This window comes from Calliphora vicina, chromosome 5 (assembly GCF_958450345.1).
Source record: "Calliphora vicina chromosome 5, idCalVici1.1, whole genome shotgun sequence".
Classification (NCBI taxonomy): Eukaryota; Metazoa; Arthropoda; class Insecta; order Diptera; family Calliphoridae; genus Calliphora; species Calliphora vicina.
The window spans coordinates 79,521,383-79,538,606 of NC_088784.1; the positions used below are offsets into that span (position 1 = coordinate 79,521,383).

Below are 17,224 nucleotides of genomic sequence, written 5' to 3' on the forward strand. Positions count from 1 at the left end.
ATTTAACAAACGAAAATTATTTAAATAGTTTTATTTATTCTCGATCAATATCAATGATTCTACATAAGCACTATGTTCCCCATAAAACCCAATTCGCATCTTATAATAACCCTCCATCATGACACTGGGCAAATTATCCGTTGCTATATCACATTTATTCGATACAATCTTACGTTTTGTCAGCGGCTGTTCAAACTCATTCTCAAAGTATGGCGCATTAACGTTACAATTCTGTACAGTGGGCATCAAAATATCTTTATAGTAAGTATTCATGGCATTTGATAAAGTAATATTATCAATTGACATGGGTAATTTAAAAAAGGGTCCAGCTCTAAATTTACTCTTCTCCAAATGCGCTCCAACACTATAATCATCGTACATATCCGATTTGAAATGTAGGAAACCGCTAAAACCATATTTGCCACGACTGATACGTTCCACATTGAAGTTTAAATCGATCCAATCAGTATTTGATGATTTACTGGACATTTCTAGAATATCATAGGTCCATTTTTGCTAGAAAAAAATTATAAATTGTAATGAATATAAATATAGGTATATATGTAGTTAGTTCTAAACCCACGTTTGGTCCTGCATATATTGAATAAAACAATTGGATGAGCAGCACCCAGAATTTTAATATCTCAATCAACTGCATTTCACTAGACTGGTTCAATATTAATTGTTTTATGTATTTATATATGCATAAATATTTTTTATTAATCGATGTTCGGAATACATAGTTAACAGATTGTGAATATAATCGGTGATTTAACAGTAAACAGGGCGAGTGTTAACGAGGCTTCGTTTAAAAAATAAGATATAGATAACAGATAACAACGAACCAAAAAGTGCTTCACAAGTTATTATAATTCATGTTCTCTGTATCCCGACAACTAAGTACTCTAAAGTGATTTTTATCTATTTGTAAAATTGTAAAACATAAAAACTATATGCATGCAATGGACATTTACACAGGCATCGACATTTTTCTAGATTGCAGTCTTGGAATTAGATATTAGGTAATGCAGGTTTATCAGCAGGTCTTGCTTATGATACTGGATTTGAAAATAGCTATCTATTGTAAGCAGAGGTGTTGTGCAATTCGTGCTTATCGATCTAGTTTTGTTAATACATGAGCGTGACTTGAAGGTTCGCACGCCATTCACCGTTTGAATAAGTCGACTGGAACGGATACAAATAATGTATCAGAACTAAGCACTGAATTGACGCTGTCAGATTAACCTATAAGCCGGAAATTAAACACACATGATTCAGACTGATTGGGAATCTAAAAAGGGGACTTACAGGTACTTTTTTCCAACTAATAGTACTTTTTAGAATGAGTTAGAATTCACAAAAGGTACCTTTAGGGTTTTTAATTTCCCGACCTTTTTAGATTCCCGGGAATCGGGAAATTTTTTTTCTACATTCCCGGGTACCCGGCTATTCCCGAAATATATAATGATACTGTAAATTAGGAATATTATAGCGAAATTTCATATAAAAACTTAGTATTATAATAATTAAATATCAGAACTTCAAATTAATTAATACAATTTGAGTTTAATTCACTAAAATCTTAATCCGCAATTAAATGATGTCAGCCTTTCATTATATTAATTTAATTAACTTTAAAGTTAATTAATAACAGAATTTATTCAAACTTTGAATGATAAAATTTTTGTTAAATCAAATCATTTACAAAATTAATTGAAAAAAATTGTCTTAAGCCTTTTTGTACTAGATTTGAATTGAAGAAAAATGTAATCATTTAATAAATTTTTGAAGCTATTTTGTTATGGATTTGAAAAAGAAATTTAAAGAAATTAGAATGAATCAATAAGAAATAAATTCTATAAATAATGAATTCACTTTTTAAATTTTCATACGAAAAACCCCAAATAAATAATAATAAGCGGTCTATTATTGCCGAGATATAAGCAAAAAACTGTAAAAAACTTTTCACTGTTTTTTGGTGAACAAAATAGAGTTCTAACTTGTTTTCTATGTATTTTCGTCAATTTGTACCGGGAATTCCCGGGATAAAAACCCTAGATACCTTCCACTTAATGTATTTTTGGTTTTTCTATAATAATGGACCCAGAAAAATTAAATTAGGCTTCCATGATGTTGACTGGGAATACAAAGTGTGGATTTTTATGGTAGTTTTTTATACCCTTCACCTCCGACCCTATAAAGTATATATATTCTGGATTCTTATAAATAGAGGAGTCGATTAAGCCATGTCCGTTTATCTGTCCGTCTGTCTGTTGAAATCAACTTTCCGAAGCCCCTAAATAACCTACATAAACGATTCATATATCAATATCTCCGGAATTCTTCCGGCACGGTTGCTATTTAAAATCGGTCCACAAATGGCTGAGATATAAGGAAAAAACTAGGACAACCTCGATTTTTGACCTATATCTGGATTACTAAGTCATTAATATAGACAATATGGATATCTAATGATAGATATTTCAAAGACGTTTGCAACGACGTATATAAGACCATAGTAAGTTGGACCTAGTATGGGTCAAAATCGGAAAAAATATTTTTTAACCCGAATTTTTTTCCGCTAAATATTAAAAAAAAAATATCATTTTTTTTTCGCTAAATATTAAACAAATTGAAACAAAAAAATTACAATTCGAAAAAACAAAATTTTCCATCAAATTTAAAAAACGACTATGGACAAAATAAATTTTGTTTACCTAAAAATATTTAAAATTTTTATTTTGAAGTATAAATTGGTGAAAGGTATATAAGATTCGGTACAACCAAATATAGCTCTCTTACTTGTTTTTATTCAAAAAATACGTTTCGAATGAGCTAGAATCCACATTACAATGAATCAATAAACATGAAACTAGACACATGTTATTCTGAATGGGGTGGCGAAGCGAACCGGTTCTGCTAGTACTTCATATTTTTATCGAATATTTGAAAATAAATATTAAGACTGCTATAAACATTGTGCAGTATATTTTTAACAATTAGTAAATGAAGTTTAATTGTCAGGAAATACTCGTATGATCAATATTTTCAAATGAGTTTGTGTCCTTGCAATTATCTGAAGCAATTATTGCAATACAATTTAAAAAATATAAAGAAATCTAAAGATAATGTTATATCGATTTGTTTTTAGAGAATTTGGATAAATCATCAGAATCTATAATTCCTGTTATTCACTGTTTTTTTCCATACAAGTACAATTTTTTTTCCGATTTTGTAGGTCCAACTTACTATGGTCTTATATACGTCGTTGCACAGGTCTTTGAAATATCTATCATTAGATATCCATAGGTCAAAAATCGTGGTTGTCCTGGTTTTTTCCTTATATCTCAGCCATTTGTGGACCGATTTTCTCGATTTTAAATAGCAACCGAGTCGGAAGAATTTCGGAGATATTGATGTATCATTCGTGTATGTAAGTTATTTGGGGACTTCAGAAAGTTGATTTCAACATACAGATGGACAGGCGGACATGGCTATATCGACTCCGCTATCTATAACGATTCAGAATATATATACTTTGTGGGGTTGCAAATGAAAAATGTAGAAATTACAAACGGAATGACAAACTCATATATACCCTTGCCACTGATGGTGAAGGGTATAAAAAGAGGGAAATAAATCTGTAACTTCTAAACCCTTACTCCGATTTGAATGAAATTTCACATGCGTAAAGAGGAAGTGTAGTTTCAAAATTTGTTTTTATTTTTCCATTTTCAATAAAAAAATCTATATAAGTGTAAAATTTCATTAAAAAATATTCATAAATCAATATTTTATTTCAATTTGAAAAATTTTTATCTATGCAAAAACTCAATAAAAAGCATTTTTTGTCATATTTTTCAAAAAAGTATTCCATGAATTTTTTAATTGTCAAAAGTTATATACATTTTTGAAAAGTAGACAAAATTCTCTATCCATTGATATATAACATGTCTACCTTGTGTTTTTTACGTGTCAAATAAATTAGGGAAAACTTAACAACTCGCAGATAATTTACCTAACATAGAAATTCATAAAAAAGCATGTTGCCTACATAACACCATATTTATGAATGTAAATAACAGTGCTAGGTAAATTCTCAGCGAGTTGTTAAGTTTTCCCTAATTTATTTGACACGTAAAAAACACAAGGTAGACATGTTATATATCAATGGATAGAGAATTTTATCTACTTTTCAAAAATGTATATAACTTTTGACAATTAAAAAATTCATGGAATACTTTTTTGAAAAATATGACAAAAAATGCTTTTTATTGAGTTTTTGCATAGATACAAATTTTTTCAAATTGAAATAAAATTTTGATTTATGAATATTTTTTAATGAAATTTTACACATATATAGACTTTTTTATTAAAAATGGAAAAATAAAAACAAATTTTGAAATTTATATTCAGGAATCCCGCAATTCCCAAAAAAGTATTGAAAAATTCCAAAAATGGTATTTTTTCGCGGGGTTATCGGAACCCTTTACAAAATGATTAATAACATATTGGGCCATCTAAAATAGGTTACTATATTTTGATATCGAGTATGCGATTTGAGAATTTTTGCCCTAAAGTTGAATTTTACATAAAAATAGGCCTTTTTTGAATGGACATGATCCCGTTGGTATCAAAAATTATAAATGTTTTTTTTTCATTTAAAGCATTTGACGTAAAGTTAGCTTTTCAAAACTTACAAATTCATTATACATCCTCTTAAAATTTTTTTAGATAACTTAAGAAGAATAAAACTACTTTTTTCCCAAAAAAATTGCGAAAAATCGCATTTTTTTTTAAATTTTTTTAAAATTCAAATGCACATAACTTTGGACTCAGTCATGAGTTTTAAACACTTCTTTCTTTATTTGATATATAGATCTATTGTTAATCCTAAAAATGGATAAAATCGGGGAATATTTGGAACCGCGGTCACCAAAAAACTGGAGTAGGGTGGGTAAAAATATTGAAAATTAAATTTTCAAATGCGAATATCTCCTAAGCTATAAGAGATAATTGATAGTATTATGTAGTGCTCGACGAGGAGATTCTATATGTGTAATTTTTTTCTAAGAAATAGGATCATTTTAAAAATTGAACATACCCGAGGTGGCCTACTTTGGGAACCCCTGGTCCCGCTCCTGGTGGGCTCATAACAAAACTGTTTATGAAGTTATTAACGCTGGAAGGTATTTCAGTTTTTTATATTAAAAATTGATTTTTGATATCCAATGATTGGGATTGGATTTAGTCTCGGGTTTCAAATAACACCCTGTTAGTTAATATTTAAATTTTTATCAAAATTGACTTGATAATTTCGAATAAAATGAATGTGTTTTCCCGTTTTTACCCCTTTTTGGTACTTTTTTATGGCCATAGAAATGATAAATTTCAGTATGTAGTGTGAGGTCTTAATAAAATATTGATATGGCTATGTTAATTTATAAAGAAACATTATTTTATGAAAAAAGTACCAAAAATAAATAGAAATTTTACCCCTTAATTTTTAGAATTTCTAAAAAGTACCAATTTAATGAGTAAAGAATACGATTTGAAATTTATTTCTAAGTTTATCGATTTAAAAGTTACATGGGGTAGCAAACCATCGTATTTCCAAAAATGTCTTCTTATTGGATCTGCATTGGGAAAAATGTGGGGTTTGGGCTGAGCGATGTTAAATCAGTCAGTCACGGTTGAATTCACATGGAAGCATGAGCTACAATTTTCCGTTCTAGCAATCATAAATAACTTTTAGTTTCTGAGCTTCGAAACATTTAAATTATGTTTTCAAATTAACAGACAGCTAGTAAATGATAAATATTAGATAAAATTAAAACATATGTTAGCCGTAGTTGTTTAATAAAATAATAAAAAAACAGTACAAGTAAATACATAAATATAATTGGTTTATATAATAATTATTAAAATAAATAAAACTTAACTATATTTAAATAAAATATATTTAAGTAATTAACCATATTATAATAAACATTATATACAATTAGCAGCTCTATTAAGCCGGGAGAATGCTAAAAATTATCACTATACTTTGTATTATTTTAAATGCAGTCATCATGATTTCGGCGGGACCACTAGTAAGTAAAAAAATACAGAAAGGAAATACACTCATTTATCTTTCTTTACAGCAACGCTGGACATTTGAATTGATCGAACTGACAAGTGGCACCAGTGATCCCGATATTGTCGATTTGAAATTAGAAATTGTACGTTTAGGTCGCGGAAAATACGGTTTCAGTGGTTTTATGGACATCAAAGTTGATTTGTATGATGATCTTAAAATCGGAGGCTCTATTGAGAGAAGCAAATATCGAAATGGTCCTTATAGCAAGTTTCCAATGGGCGTTGAGAATGAACCACTCGCTAGTGCTGTCAATAAATTTTATACACTTATTTTACAGCCGGAGGCGGAAAAATGCTGTGAAAATGCTCCAATTTTTAAGAGTAAATTTGTGGCGCCCTTAGAAAAACGTAATGTAACAATCAATAATTGCGCTCTGTCCACCGATAATTTGCCAAATGTTATAATGGAGGGCTATTATAGACTTCGTTTGACATCCTCTGGACCAGTTGATGTGTTTGTGGAGGCTTTATCATTGGTGGAAAATAAGATATTTTAGTGAGTTGTCGGAATCCAATAAAATATGTATATTAGGGTTACAGTGATCAGAAGATTTATTTGGGCAAATAAAATGCATTAATTTCGGATTTTTAATTAAATATTTAAATAGAACTTGATTGCGAAAGTGTAGATGGATCAAATTCGAATAAATAGTTTGAACCTTTTCAAAAACTTATTTTTTCTGAAGCAAATTTAGCGCTGATTCACATTAGTGTTTCATAAAATTTCACCAAAAAACATGATATTTTGAATATTAATGGGGGGAGGGGGAATTGTTCAAAGGGGAAAACGATAAATTGGCATTGGTAGAACATTCGAATTGCCATTATAAATTGCACTTTAAGGTGGAACTTGTTTTGCATTTTCGATGCTCACAAGATATATAATTATTGTCCGTTATTTGAAAACCAAATGCTTGAACCAAATCGGTCAAGGTTTAGAGGTTGGATATTTTATTTGAGGTTTCGAGTTTTGAGTAGCAATATTAAAAATAGTTTTTGTATTCTATTTAGACTTTAAACACTAAGATGGCGGCAAAATATTTAGGAACATATTGGGTCAGACGAAAGTGGTTTAAGTTATTTGAAAGCAGCTATGCTATTAGAGAAAAGTTGGCATAAATTACATTACAGAGCTGTAAATGAATCATTCTTTTTTGATTTTAATTCATTACGAATTAGCTAAATTTTGAATTAATTCTTTTCACAACAAAAAAGAATTGAATGAAATTTGAATCAATTCAAACGAATTAGGCAGAAATGAATTTCAATTCATATCCAATTAAAATATATTTGTAAAAATGAGTTGCAATTCGTTTTCAATTCAAATGAATTGAATTTGAATTCATTCAAATGAATTAGAACAATGAATTGTTATTCAAATGAATGAAATCAAAAATGAGTTGATCTAGGGGGAATGAAAAATGGAAATTTCTCCCAACAAAATGAAAATATTCAGAATTTCGAGTAAACGAACAAAGCTTTGACAGCAAAAAAATGTTATGTTGATATCCAAAGTTGCTAGAATCATAGAGAACATAGAGCGGAAACTAGAAAAAACCCAAACAAAAAAATTGCTCAAAATAATCACACGTACGAGTGTTGTTTTTGTTTTCACATAGTTTTTTTCTACTAATACATTCTCACCAATTAGGTTTCTGACAACTGAGTTAGGTCTTTGACAGGAGAGTTTCCGCTCTATGCCTATTCTCTATGGCTAGAATCTTTAAAATTCGATTGAAATTTTTTTTTTAAAAATAGATATTTTCCACAATATACAAATATTAGGTTATTTAAACAATAAATGATGGTTAATCATCTAACCCGCAAGAGTGCCTCAAGGCATATATTACAAAACACCAATTATCACAAAAAGTAATTATAATTTTTTTTAAATTTAACTGCGGCTTTAGTTACAGATTTGTTAACAATTCCCTCGAAGGTCAAAATGCATTCTGACTTTTAGTTTTTGTTCTGTCAGCTGTTTTGTGAGTGATGTCATAATTTTAACGCGTGAAATTTTGTGTCATGTTTTTTTTTAAATCAAAGTTTTACTAACTTTTAGTCGCCCGATGTATTCGAAATTTTTTTTATTAGTTCTTTTTGATTAGTTTTTCAATAAAATCGTATCATAATTATTGTTTTTACACCTAAACCGGCAACAGTGCCCTGAGGCACTCTTCACCTTTTTGCACCTGGTTCCTTAACTTAATTTGCAAAGTAGTTTCTGATGGATGTTCTGAGTTTATTGGGTCATAATTACCCTAAAAAAAATTATTCGACAACATTTGTTTAGCTTCTTAAAGATTGCGGGTTTGAGGGTTAAACACACCTTTAATAATATTTTCACACTATTTGATAAAAAATTAAGTTTCTTTTTTCTAATTCATTACAATTAATTCAAAATCAATTTAATTCAATTCAAATGAAATGCAATTCACTTTGACAAATTGATTTGAATTAGAATCGAATTCTACAAATTCATTTGAATTGGAAACGAATTTGAATTGACTCAACTTTCATTCAATTAATTTTTTTGTGTGAATGATTCGCGAATTAATTCAAAAATGAATGATTCATTTACAGCTCCGACACATTATTTATTTTGTTTCCCTTTTCTGTATAACAAAACATTAATGTAAGTAAAAACTACTTTTTAACATTTTTTTTTTAAATTTAAATGCACCTTAGTTTTGACTTAAGCTACGTACACACGGTTGTCAGATTTTACAATGTTGTCAGATCTGGCAATGTGCTCGCAATGTACTGACAATGAAATATTATTAGCAAAAGAGAAATTGTCAGTTTAGACGATTGTAAAAAAAACCTTACAATTTCATTGTCAGACAATTGTCAAACAATAAATTTATATGCCAACAAAAATTGTCAGTTCAAACGGTTGTCAGATTGTTGTATGGCAAAAATAACCAGATCTCTTGTTAGACATTGTTAGAAGAAAATTCAAATCTTTTGACAGAAAATTTTAATTGTCATCTGAAAAAGTCGGAAATTTAAAGTATTATGGAACAGAAAAAAGCTTTTGCAACTATTTTAATTACATTTTTATTAGAACGTAGCGAGGATGAAGACAAAATAGCAAAAAATCGTCGCAAAGTTTGGGTACTTCGCCGAAGTTACGAACTGACGAGCCGGAGTTGTATCATAATTTATTGCTAATGGTCTCCGAACAATTTGATAAATTTTGGCGATTTTTTTTTTAAATGTGTGATTTTAAGGGTCCTCCCACTGATCCCCATTCCGAACACCTTAGCCGACTAAATAATACAGCACAACATAGAAGTGTGAACTTGATCATACTATTTTAACAAACAATCATTGTTTTAGCGTCAAAAATAGTAGAAACGAAAATTGTTAAGGTACAACGTGATCTTTATGTGCTATTTAGAGGGACTAGACACGTTCATAATGCATTGATATGTTCACAAGAGTTATTCAGATTTACTAAATATTGGTAGTGAAAAATTAGGAGTCCCTGGAAGTTATTCTAAAAAAAAGTAAAAAACAAATTGTTCTTACTATATTTTTTTCAAAAAAAGTGCACGAAAAAGCTATTGTTTGGGGAAAAAATGTTAACAAAATTTGTTTGTCGGACCCTTAGCTATATTATTGCCATATAAAGTTAAACGGTATCACCAAGTCTGAATTAGCTTTTGGCCAAAAATTGATGACACCATTTTTTGAGAGCCCACTGATTTTCAGAATCTATGGGGGCCCATAAAAATAAAAATTGGTCACCAAAATGGGCAAACTGAGTATAGGGTTTTACTACCCTTTGGTAGGTCATACTGTCATGATCAGGGCAACCAAAAATATGCTCTAAAAAAAGTGTTTTATGCGCATAAAATATGTTAAAATATAAAAAATATGCACTTAAAAATAGTTGATTTTGCTTTGATTTCAAAGTTTTATTAAATGAATAATAGGTTAATGAAATACTGAGCTCATAAATTCAAATTGGTTATTAAAGGATCATCTGACAATGATCTTATAATGATCTGGCAATGACAACGTAAGGTGTTTACACGATTGTATGACAATATTATTGTCGTACAATGTACTGACAATACTTTTTCTGACAACGTTGTAAGACAAAAATTGTAAGTTTACACGGTTGTTAGACATTTTCTGAAAATTTTTCTGATAATATTGTAAAATCTGACAATCGTGTGTACGTAGCTTTAGTAACGATTTTGATATAATTATTTTTTTGTAATACTAATAGATTTGTTGGTAATTCAAAAATATATATTGGATCAAATTTTAATTTTCAAATGTGAATATCTCGTTAACTATGAGAGATAAAATATAGTTCAAGCTAGATTCTACACATATAAAAATGAAATCGGATGGAGAACAAAAATTTGGCATCATTTTTAATTTTTCATATATCCGAGATACACCACTTTGGGGGCTTGAGGTTCCGCCCCCCACTTTGTGTTTAAAGTACAAATTCAAAACAAATACACAGCTACACCTGCTCTATAGTCGCAGGAAATTTTAGTGGTAAAAATAGTTTTTAAAAGAGGTTGAATTTAAAACATTATGTAATCGGTTCCATTGTGTAAGTGTCTCAAATTCAGATAACTGTTAAAAACAGATATTTAAAAAATGTTAATTTTTATAACCAAATTACTAAACACAAATTAATGTACATGATTGACAAAAGATAGTGATTGAAAAATGTGTTAACCGTATTTGTCTAATTAAAAATAAATATATTTAATAGTAAACAAGATTAAATATGACTAAATAATTGGTTTATTTATTAACAATTAAACTATATTGTATAAAACTAACCACACAAATTTACTACAATTTAAATAAATATAAATAAATATCCAACACTTAAAAGCACTCAGTTATTAAGATGATGTCGAAAATTATTATTATATTCTGGATATTGTTTAACACCATCAGCATGTTTTCGACGGGACCATTAGTAATAAAACTACATATAAGGAAACTTTTTATCAGATACCAACAATAATAATTAATTTATCTTTACTTTCCTTTTAGCAACGCTGGACATTTGAATTGGTTGAGATGAGTAGTGGCTCCAGCAATCCCGATATTTTAGACTTAAAATATGAAATTGTACGTTTAGGTCGTGGTAAATATGGCTTCAGTGGTTTCATGGATTTCAAAGTCGATTTTTATGATGATGTCAAAGTTGGTGGCACCATTGAAAGAAGCCGATATCGTGATGGCCCCTACAGCATGTTTCCAATGGGCATTCAAAATGAATCATTGTCCAGCGTAATGAATAAATACTACAAACATATTTTACAGCCGGTGGCGGAAAAGTGCTGTGAAAATGCTCCAATTATTACGAATACATTTAAGGAGCCCTTAACAAAACGTAATATAACAATTAATAATTGCGCTCTGTCCACCGATAATTTGCCAAATGTAATAATGGAGGGTTATTATAGACTTCGTGTGACATTAACTGGACCAGCTGATATATATGTGGAGACTATATCATTGGTGGAACCTAAGATATTTTAATAATCCAACACCTTAAAAATAAATATTATTTATTTTGTTTTGTTAATGAAACGCTTGAATAAAGTTTTATTTCCACATTATATATCCAGGAATTGTCTAATTTGCGAATTTGAATATCAAAGTAAGTCACTTATTTTTAATTCTAGTAATGTGGATCAGATTTGCTCCAATATTTATAATTAGCTTAATAATTTACTATTTTTTGCACTTATTGTTATAAAAATGAACAATATACTGAGAATAGTTGCATAAAATCAAGAAATGTTGTGTTGGCAAGGTCAATGAGGGATTTAGTTTTTCAGTATTATTAAAAGAATATTTAATCAAGTAAATGGAGAATTTTGTGAAAATGTCAAAAGCAAAATCGTCTTTCAATCCAATTTCCTTGCTGCTTGCCAGAGCTGTAAATGAATCATTCATTTTTGAATTAATTCGTGAATCATTCACACAAAAATATGAATTGAATGAAATTTGAATTAATTCAAATGAATTTGGTAAAAATGAATTGCAATTCGTTTCCAATTCATTTGAATTGAATTGATTTTGAATTAATTCAAATGAATTAGAAAAAAGAATTAGCAATTCATTTCCAATTCATTTGAATTGAATTGATTTTGAATTAATTCAAATGAATTAGAAAAAAGAATTAGCAATTCATTTCCAATTCATTTGAATTGAATTGATTTTGATTTAATTCAAATGAATTAGAAAAAAGAATTAGCAATTCATTTCCAATTCATTTGAATTGAATTGATTTTGATTTAATACAAATGAATTAGAAAAAAGAATTAGCCATTCATTTCCAACTCATTTGAATTGATTTTGTAAGTAAATCTACAGTAAGCATCACTGTCGTTTTGTTATTCAACTAATTTTTTATGTAAAAGACGTTTTGTATATCACCTAATATAGTCCAAAGACAAAAAATTCTTAGATTTAAACTTTAGCAATAATTATTTGTTTAAATATTTGTATATTGTGGAAAATTTCTTTTTTGAAAATTTTTCAATCGAATTTTAAAGATTCTAATGTCTTTGAGTCGTCAAAGATGGCTTTGATTATAGTTTATTGTTTGTGATTGAGAGTCAATATATTGTTTAAAGTTTCTTGTGATTGATCAAAAAATTAATATTGTTTTGTTTAACTATTAAAAATGTCATCAGCAAGTGATTTCTCAAATGATGATGAGTCGATGGATCCAACATATTCTATTCAACAAATAACCAGAAAACGATTGTTTGATGATACAAATGAAGACGGACCATCTTCCTTTAAAATCTCGCGCGTTGCTCTTGCAGATATGACGGATAGCAGCACATTATTAGAATCAACATCGTCAGAATCTACTAAATGCTCGCCTAGGAGTTTGCTTTTTGGACATTTTTTTTCAATTAAAACAAAGGTTTGAAATTTGCTTCTAAAATTATAAATTATTAAGTTTGACATTATTTCTACAGCGTAAGGAGACTATAAGTAAACTTAATAAAGGACAAGTCATGGCAAAGTGCAACAATTGCGATAAGATATTATCAGGCTCATTGAATGTGACATCAAATTTTATTCGCCATCTACGCACGCAACATAAAAAAATATATGATGAGTACGAGTTGATGATGAAAGTTGAAAAAAAAGCTCCAAAAACACAATCAGTATTTGACTTACTTGTCCTTAAGTTTATTGCTAAAAATATGCTACCTGTGTCACTTGTGGAGTCAAATTCATTTAAAGAATTGATGCATTTTGCAAATCCGACGTTAAAAGTTATGTGTAGGCCAACCGCAATGAAGCTAATGGACTCAACTTTTGACACCTTTAAGGCTAAAATCAAGGACATAATAAAAAGTGGAAGTTTTTTTTGTACCACAGCAGATATTTGGTCTACAAAGCACCGCAGCTTTTTTGGGTACACATGTCATTGGCTGAATGAAAAATTTGAAAGAAAGTCAATTTCGCTAACTTGCAAACGATTTGGAGGTACCCATTCTTTTGAATCGATTGGTCAAATTATAAACGACATTCATACCGAATACGGTCTTAATGTTAGCAACTTGGTAGCAACAACAACGGACAACGGATCGAATTTCGTTAAGGCCTTCAAAGAATTCGGCGTTCTCGGCGAAGAAACCAACGAAGACGAGGACAATATTCTGGATGAAGAATTAACAGATTCATCAAATCGTGCTTTGAAACTGGTTTTACCAAATCATATTCGATGCGCAACCCACACACTAAATTTAGTCGCGACAACTGATTTCAATATAATTATTAAATCACAGAACTTTATTTATGAAAAGCATAAGCAAGTAAGTCAAATCTTTATTTTGCCAAAATACTTTAACGGTTTTTCAGGTTTATTCTCAATTTTAAAATTGCTTTTGTGTTAGGTTTTGAGAAAGTGCAGCTTGCTGTGGGCGAAAGTTAACAGGCCTAAGTCATCGGAACAGATAGTGCGATCTTTGGGGACTCAGTTAAAATACCCTGTAGCAACAAGATGGAACTCTTTATACGATAGTATAAAAGACTTACTGTCCCATAAGTTCGAGCTCTACGATCTATGCCAAAAGTTAAATATTGAAATTTTTCTAGACAGTGATTTTGAATATTTAGAAGAGTACTTACAGCTTCTGCAACCAATAGCAGAGGCTATAGACTTTCTCCAAAAAGACGACGGCATGTTATTTGGTTATCTGTTGCCATCCTTAGCCACAATTCAAATAAAATTTGCCAAAATACAATTGAAAGATGGAAGTGGTTATCTGAAAAATATGGCTACAAAATTAATGGAGGCGACGAAAAAAAGATTTAACAATTTCTATAACTTAGATGCAACCGTCAAAACAGCAATTGTGGCATCTCTTCTTTGTCCACCAATTAAGTGTCTGTGGTTAAAAGCTTTGAACCCAAATTTTGATATTGGCACTGAAGCAGACATTATTCAAATGGCAAAGGATGCTGTTCAACAAATGTCTGATAAGGACATCACAACGTCAACCAATTCAGAGAGTAACATGTTAAATTACTTCGATTTTTCTATTTGTGGTAATTATCTAATCGCTTTGCAGAATAATTTTAAAAAACATTAACCATAATATTTTAACATTTATTACAGAAACTCCAGAAAATACAGTGTTACTCAATATTCCCGCGGAAGCGGAATTCGCAGCATATTTAGCAGATTCTTCAAAATCATTAAGTATGCTGCATAATTATCCGACGGTTAAAAAGGCTTTCTTTAAATTTAATACGCCGTTACCATCGTCAGCTGCTGTTGAAAGATTATTTTCGTACGCCTCTATTCTAAACATCCCTAAACGTGGATCTCTTTCAGATGATAATTTTGAAAAGTTATTGTTGTTGAAGGTGAATGATGCATTCTAATTAAATATAATTAGCCTTATTTTGTAACTAAAATAATAGCATAATTAGTTGATGCAATTAATTCCTTATATATGTAGCTCATTTAATATACATATGTACATACATATGTATGTATGTATCTGTTTAGCATATTTATGAAACACAATTGTTTTTTTGTTGAAGATAGTTTTATTTTTTTGAAATAAATATAACATAAATATTAGCAAAAAGTTTGTCGTTGGGTGGTCGTGGGTCACAAAATTTCAAAATTTATTAATTGCTTCTTGAATTTGATTGATTGCAACTCATTTTTGATTCATTCATTTGAATTGCTAATTCTTTTTTCTAATTCATTTGAATTAATTCAAAATCAATTCAAATGAATTGTAAATGATTTGCAATTCACTTTTAAAAATTCATTTGAATTAATTCAAAATCAATTCAATTCAAATGAATTGTAAATGAATTGCAACTCATTTTTACAAATTCATTTGAATTAATTCAAAATCAATTCAATTCAAATGAATTGGAAATGAATTGCAACTCATTTTTACAAATTCATTTGAATTGGAAATGAATTGAAATTCATTTCTGCCTAATTCGTTTGAATTGATTCAAATTTCATTCAATTCATTTTTTCAATTCAATGAATTAATTCAAAATTTAGCTAATTCATAATGAATTAAAATCAAAAATGAATGATTCATTTACAGCTCTGCTGCTTGCAAATGTTTAAAGAAACTTGTCAAAAGGTCAAAGGGCATCCCGCAATTTCTAAAAATTGCAGCGAAAATCCCAAAAATAGGCTACATATCAATGTTACCAAAGCTGTTCTCCGTTTCCTTATCCCAGCTTTGTGATTTTAAAACATGGGGCCCAAAGTTGAAATTTTTATAAACAAGTAAAAGAGCTATATTCGGCTGTGCCGAATCTTATATATTCTTCACCAAATTATACATAAAAATATTTTTTAAATATTTTTATTTAAACAAAATTAAAATTTTTTTTTAATTGTTTTACATTTTTTCTTAAATTGTTTAAAATTTTTTTTCCAAATTATTTTTAAAAAGAGTTTTTTTTCCAATTTTTTTAATTTTTTTGGAAAAATAATTTATGACAAAAAAAATTTTTTTTATGAAAAAAAAAAAATTCGGGTTAAAAAATATTTTTCCCGATTTTGACCCATTGTAGGTCCAACTTACTATATCTAGCCTTATATATATATCATTGCAATGGACTTTGAAATATCTATCATTGGATATCCATATTGTCTATATTAATGACTTAGTAATCTAGATATAGATAAAAACAAGTAAGAAAGTATGGTCGGTCAAGCCCGACCATATAATACCCTACAGTAAGTAAAAGAGCAAAAACATTTTTCTTTTAAAATTTCAATAATTTATATTTTTAAGTGATTTTCGTAACAACATTTGGTGACATGAATTTTGTATATATAAAACTTATTTGGAGCGGAATTTGTGGAGATACATATATAAATTAAAATTTATGACCAATAAAGTCCAATTTTGGAAGGACATTTGTATGGGGGCTAGGTGAAATAATGGACCGATTTCAGCCAGTTTCAATAGGTGTGAATATGTACTAGGGTATTCAATTAATCGGGTTCCTGGTTTAATCGGTTAATCGAGCAAATAATTAATCGGGGTTTAGATTTAATCGGTTAATAATCGGTTAATTTTAAATTATTCGATTAACCGAATAATTTGTATTTTAATTTTATATTGAAAGGAAAAACACGAATTTTTTTGTACTTTTATAAGCATTTTGTTAATAAAAAAACAAAAACATAAAAACCAAACAAAATATAACAATTCAATAAAACAATAAATAGGAAATATTCTGAAAAAAACTTTTTAAAAAAGAATATAACTCAAATGTTTTCCTTTGAAACGATTTTTTTTACTTTTTAATAAAACTTGACTTGACAAAACTCTCTCACTGATTGTATAAATCGAAAGTAAGGCATAATAAAGAATCCTCCATCATTCCATTGGAGTTCTTTTTGGATTTTTTTAGATTTTGAATACTTTATTAGTTACGTCAAGTTCTGATAAAAGACTCGTTTCAGTAATGTCTTCAGTTTCGTCTAATACCATGTTGCCCTCGGACTCATTAGGACAAAGTTCATCATAGAAACATTCTAGAAAAAAGGTCATTTCCAAATTCCTTAGTTTCA

General features: G+C 29.1%; 2 protein-coding genes across 2 annotated transcripts; both read left to right on the forward strand.

The window, feature by feature from the left end:
• The first annotated feature begins 6,074 nt into the window (after positions 1-6,074).
• On the forward strand, positions 6,075-6,638 carry LOC135961412 (uncharacterized). Its single transcript, XM_065512911.1, has 2 exons — positions 6,075-6,095; positions 6,147-6,638. Exons 1-2 carry the CDS (start codon positions 6,075-6,077, stop codon positions 6,636-6,638), a joined length of 513 nt encoding a protein of 170 aa, XP_065368983.1.
• Positions 6,639-11,077: 4,439 nt separating this feature from the next.
• LOC135961413 (uncharacterized) lies at positions 11,078-11,667 on the forward strand. The gene is made up of 2 exons (XM_065512913.1): positions 11,078-11,098; positions 11,176-11,667. Exons 1-2 carry the CDS (start codon positions 11,078-11,080, stop codon positions 11,665-11,667), a joined length of 513 nt encoding a protein of 170 aa, XP_065368985.1.
• Positions 11,668-17,224: the final 5,557 nt, after the last annotated feature.